Source organism: Orycteropus afer, unplaced genomic scaffold (assembly GCF_000298275.1).
Source record: "Orycteropus afer afer isolate SDZICR_OR568_19922 unplaced genomic scaffold, OryAfe1.0 scaffold00003, whole genome shotgun sequence".
Classification (NCBI taxonomy): Eukaryota; Metazoa; Chordata; class Mammalia; order Tubulidentata; family Orycteropodidae; genus Orycteropus; species Orycteropus afer.
The window spans coordinates 23,582,273-23,588,094 of NW_006921590.1; the positions used below are offsets into that span (position 1 = coordinate 23,582,273).

Below are 5,822 nucleotides of genomic sequence, written 5' to 3' on the forward strand. Positions count from 1 at the left end.
ATTGTTCTCCCTCTCTATCCAGGATCTCCTACATCCCTTCCAAGTGGATGACAGTGGTAGCCGGGCACCATCTAGTTCTTCTGGTCTCATATTTATATAGGTTGCAGATCGGATGGTGTACCAGTCGTGGGGACTGATTGTTTCCATTAATTTTGGTTTTCTGCTTTCTTCTTTGCTCATGACAAGGAGAGACCCATCGTTACATCTAGATGGCACACACATGTCTTTTTAAAGCAGAATCTGGACTCATATTTTAATTTGTATCATACTTTTTTTGCTGTGTTAGCTTTAGTAAAATTTTCTTTCCAAAAATGAAATTAATAATTAAATACTAAAAAATATAAAGTAACAAATTCCCAAAGCCTCTTTGGACCTACTTAAACAGATTAGTTCTTGTCTGAGAAGAACCTTCTGAATTTAAGCCCAAGGAAAATAAGCCATCCAAATAACAGTATCTTGACGATTTTCTGTCATTTTATTTACGAGTGAACAGTTTGGTCTGGAAAACCTTTTAACGTAGAGTCATTGATACTTTAATGTACAGAATGACTAGAATGATGATTAGGTAACAGTGTAAGTTTATACTTTTAAAAACTTTTTTACTCGAATGAACTTCTCGGGCTGTAATGTCCTGTATAGTAGTTGCTAGCCACATGTGGCTATTTACATTTATATTTAATTAAAATTAAGTAATATTTAAACTCTAGTTCTCAGTTGTACTGTTGTTGTTATGTGCCATCCAGTCAGACCCGACTCATAGCGAGCCCTCCTTGGGTTTCCAAGGCAGTATCACTGTGGTAGTAGATTGCCCCATCTTCCTTCCGAGGAATGGCTGGTGGGTTTGAACTGCCATCTTTCTGGTTAGCAGTCAAGTGCCTTAGGCACTACACTACCAGAGCTCCTGGTTGTACTAGTCAGTATCATGTGTGGCTACCAAATGAGAGACACTATGTAGCTATACAACATTTACATTGTTGTAGAAAATTCTATTAGGTAGCATTGTTCTAGAAGTTTAATTTACTTGGTGATGATTAAGATTCTTTTAAAGGCTTTCTTAACCAGAGCTTCTAAAGAAAGTGCATTATAAATGTCAAATAGCAAACTGATTCATATGGATCTGTCTTTTCCTTGAAAAGTTGCATCTGGGGTAAAGTATTCAAGTTCAATCAAAAGAGATTTGGGCAAAGACTGCATTTCAGAATTACTTTTATATCAAAGATTGACTGACATTATATTTATTTGGTAAGAAATGAAAAAAGCCTTTTTTTGCCTATACAAAAATTTACGCAGCAGTAAAAAAAGTTGCTCTGTATGTGGTCAACTTGATTTAGCCCTACTGTAACAGGTGCAAAATATGAGGAGGCTAGTGAAACACAATGTGAGGATGTCATCTTACTTATTGAAGGAAGACTGATAGAATCTTTCTCCCTTTTTTTTTAATTGAAATCATATTCTAATTATTCTTTTACCAGTTTTAGTAAAGACCTCGATGTCTTTCTGAATCAGTTGTTATAGTTGACCTGCTTTTAATGCATTCTGTTTTGCTTTTAGGCCAGGAGTATGCCTTGTGGTTTCTGGCCCAGGTCTCATCCACGCCTTGGGTGGCATGGCAAATGCAAACATGAACTGTTGGTAATAAATTCATTAATATTGAAAGGCTTCTTTTAAAAGTGTCACTTATTTACTCAGTGAAGCAAGCACTGATCTGTGGTTGGAATAGCTGGAGGAAATGGCTTAGTTAAGGGTTTGATTTCCTCATCCTTGTGAGCAGGTTTGCTTTATATTAGCTGATATAGATTTCATGGAGACTATTAAAAACAGTATTTTCTATGGCCAAATGCAGGGACATAAAGTTCTTAGAAAGAAAAATACTATATAAATGTTGATCCCAGTATTTTCTGCCTCATATACTTTTTAAAGTTTTTGGAACCATAGACTTTAGAATTCTAAGGACTATTGGAGATTTCCTAACCCTGTATATCACAGAGGAAGAATTGAGGCCCAGAGAGATTAAATGGCATCTGGGTATTATAGCAGATTTTTTTTTTCTTTATAAAGTAACTGTACAGATCAGATAAAAATAAAATTCTATTAGGTGTGTATAATGAGTGTGTGTGTGTGGCAAACTTTCACTGCTGTTGAGTTGTAGAATAGCGACCCCTCCTTGGGTTTCCGAGGTAATATCTCTACAGAAGTAGATTGCCCAGTCTTCCTTTTGAGGAGTGCCTAGTGGGTTTGAACCCCCAGCCTTCTGGTTAGCAGTCAAATACCTTAGGCACTATGCCACCAGAGCTCCTGTGGGTGTATATATATGTGTGTGTATCTAGTGCCTAAGGCACTTGACTGCTAACCAGAAGGCTGGTGGTTCAAACCCACCAGCCACTCCTCGGAAGGAAGATGGGGAAATCTACTTCCGTAGTGATACTGCCTCGGAAACCCAAGGAGGGGTCGCTATAAGTCAGGGCCGACTCGATGCCACATAACAACATCTATATGTCTATGTAATTTTTGAACTTCTTATTTGGAAATAATCTCCAATTTAACAAAAAGTACCAAGAATAAGAATAAATAATACAAAGAGCACATGTGTATTTATTGTTTAATTTTTGTTAACATTTTATTGTTTAATTTGTTGTTTAACATTGTTAACATTTTATCTCATTTGCTTTTTTGTTGTTTCTTGCTGGATGGATGGATAGGTAGGTACAAAGATAGATACTTAGGTGTTGTTGTTGGTGTTATGTGCCATCAAGTCAGACCCAACTCATAGAGACCCCTCCTTGGGTTTCCGAGACAGTATCACTACGGAAGTAGATTGCCCAACCTTCCTTCCGAGAAAGATACTTAGGTAGAGAAACTAAAACCAAAGCAAACTCATTCCCGTCAAGTCAATTCTGACTTGTAGTGACCCTATAGGACAAGGAAAAAAGCCCCATAGGGTTTCCAAAGCGGCAATTTTTACGGAAGCAGACTGCCACATCTTTTGGTATGGAACAGCTGGTGGGTTTGAACTGCCAAGATTTCAGTTAGCAGCTGAGCACTTAACCATGTGCCACCAGGACTCCTAAGCAGATGAAGCCCATACCTCATATTTTTTTCTGAATCATTTGAAGATAGGTGCTCTCTACTCCTAAATACTTCAGTATGTCTCTTCTAAGAATTGAGCTATTCTCCACAGCACAATTATAAACATTAGTTAAATCTAACATTGATACAATACTTTTGATCTAATCTGCCATTTGTTTTGTAATTTTGTCAATTGACTTGATAATGTCCTTTTTTATTTTATTTTTTCTCCAGCACCGGGGCTAGTCTTGAGTCATGCATTGCATGTAATTGTCATGTCTCGTTAGCCTCCTTAAATTTGGAACATTTGTTGGATTTATATTTGTTTAGACCATTTTATATCATTATTGACTATTGTATTTTTTCTGTTATTCTCATTTGTCTTAAAATAAATGATGTGTGTAATGCTTCAGAATAAACAAATACTTTTTATTGCATCATTTTATTATGTTAATTATACTCCTTTAAGAGACTACTTTAAAAAGCTTTTGGGAGGCAGGGCATAAAAAAATGAGGTTATAATTGAATTTACTGAGTTGGAAAAAATTCATTTTAGATTTTTAATACAAATAAATTTGTCTAAACCATGTTTTTAAAAATTTTCATTTATTTCTTAAGCAGTTTACGTTTGAAGTATCCTTTTTTCCTTCCTTGAAGGGTAAGAATTTTATTGCTGAGGAATGTCACCTTTTCTGTCATTTTCAAATAGACTCACTTAGGAATAACAGGATATGCATAAAAATCCATTTAAAGTCACTATACTTAGAAGTAGGAGCTCTGGTAGCATAGTGGCTAAGTCACTTGACTGCTAACCCGACTTGACGGCACATAACAACAACAACAACAACATACTTAGAAGTTAGGACCAGCATCCATAAAGAAGAAAGAGGAAAAACAGTTACTATAAATTTCAGATTTTTTGAGGAGGGGTTTTCTTATATCAAGTTGCTTCCTAAATCTTTACCCTCATTTTTAAAGGAAAATTTAATTGTTTTTTAAAATTAATATTTCAGGCCCTTGATTGTGATTGGTGGTTCCTCTGAAACAAGTCAAGAAATGATGGGAGCCTTCCAGGAGTTTCCCCAGGTATCTGATTCTAAGACTTCTCCTCTAGGGCTTGGTAGCAGTTACACACATTAAGAATTATGGGAAAGAAGGAAAAAGCCATGTCTACAAAACAAAAATTAAAACAAATATAAGTTCCTGAGATAATTTAATTTTCTTGAACTAAAAGGCAATCTCAGGATGAATATTGAGAAAGAGCTAAGGCCCTACTTAGGATCAGTTTTCCAAAAAGTATACCTTTTTGACAAGCCTTTTAAACTCTGAAATAAGTTCATCTAAGCATTAAAAAGGTGCAGGAATGAAAATGATTTTAAATTATGCCTCTCAAATGTTAGAGAAGTAAAAAGTTCAGAGAAAAAAGAATCCTGCTCAAAATGAGTACTGGTAGACCATGGACCCACTACCCATTTATTAGTTTGTTGTTCATGATGGCTTGCCTGTTACTGTGATGATGGAAACTGTACCACTGGTATTTCAAATGCCGGCAGGGCCATTCATAATGTGTATCCATGGTGGAGCTTCTAGACTAAGACAGACTAGGAAGAAAGGTGATCTGTTTCTGAGAATTAGCCAATGAAAACACTATGGATCATAACAGAATATTGTCTGATATAGTGCTAGAAGGTGAGCCGTGTAGGTTGGAAGATACTCTAAATATACAGTAACTGCAGCAGTGAACTTGAGCACACCAGTGATTGTGAAAGTGGCACAGAACTGGGCAATGGTTCATTCTGTTATATATATGAGGTCACCATGAGTCAAAGTCAGTTTAGCAGCAACTAACAACAGAAGCAGATCCTGGACAAGTTCATTTTTATTTTAAAAGACTGAGGGAAAGTATTTCAGGATTTAAAAAAACCTGAAAGAACTTGTCAACAAAATGCTGCAGTTTTAATAGTTGTAGAAAGCAAATACATGAGGGTTAAAGATTGGCACTTAAGATATAAATATATTTGAGCATTTACAGGACAAAGTTAAGAGCAAAGGCATTCATAGTAGATAAGTTTGTATATGAGGAATCATCTTGAGAACTTCAAAATATAAACAGAATTTTATATATGATAAACTAATAAAAAATACTGGGTTTTGGTTTAAACCCCAAATCAAACTCATTGTCATCAAATTGATACCAACTCATAATGACCCTACAGGATAGGGTAGAACTTCTCCATAGGGTTTCCATGGCTGTGATCTTCATGAAAGCAGACTATCACACTTATGTGGAGCAGCTAGTGGGTTGAAATCACCAGTCTTTTGGTTAGCAGCCAAGCGCTTGACCACCATATTGCCAAGATTCCTTCCTGCTCTGGTATAAGTTAGTGCAAAAATGAAATTTTATACTTTTGGAAGGGAATGGAAATTATATTTAGTTAATAATGGAAAATACAGTTATTTAGAAGGTGATGTTGTATTTGTGAAACTGGGACAGCAAATAAGGGAAATTTAGGTTACCACCAAAACTATATAGATGAAAAAAGAAAGCAGTGGATAAACCCATTATAAATGTTTTTTTACTGAAAAGGAAGATAATAGAAGTTTATTAGATTAAATGAAAAGACCACAGAGAATGATTATTCATTAATTTTAAATCCAGACATCAGTTTTCTGGTTGTTGTTGTTGTTAAGTGCCGTCGAGTCGTTTCCGACTCATAGCGACCCCATGCACAGCAGAATGAAACACTGCCCGATCC

General features: G+C 35.7%; 1 protein-coding gene across 1 annotated transcript in view; it reads left to right on the plus strand.

The window, feature by feature from the left end:
* The window catches only part of HACL1 (2-hydroxyacyl-CoA lyase 1), a 56,093-nt gene that overhangs the window by 13,826 nt on the left and 36,445 nt on the right, over positions 1–5,822 (plus strand). The window contains exons 4-5 of the mRNA XM_007936720.2: positions 1,552–1,632; positions 4,080–4,152. Coding sequence (XP_007934911.1) covers positions 1,552–1,632; positions 4,080–4,152 — 154 coding nt within the window. The remainder of the gene's footprint in view (positions 1–1,551; positions 1,633–4,079; positions 4,153–5,822) is intronic.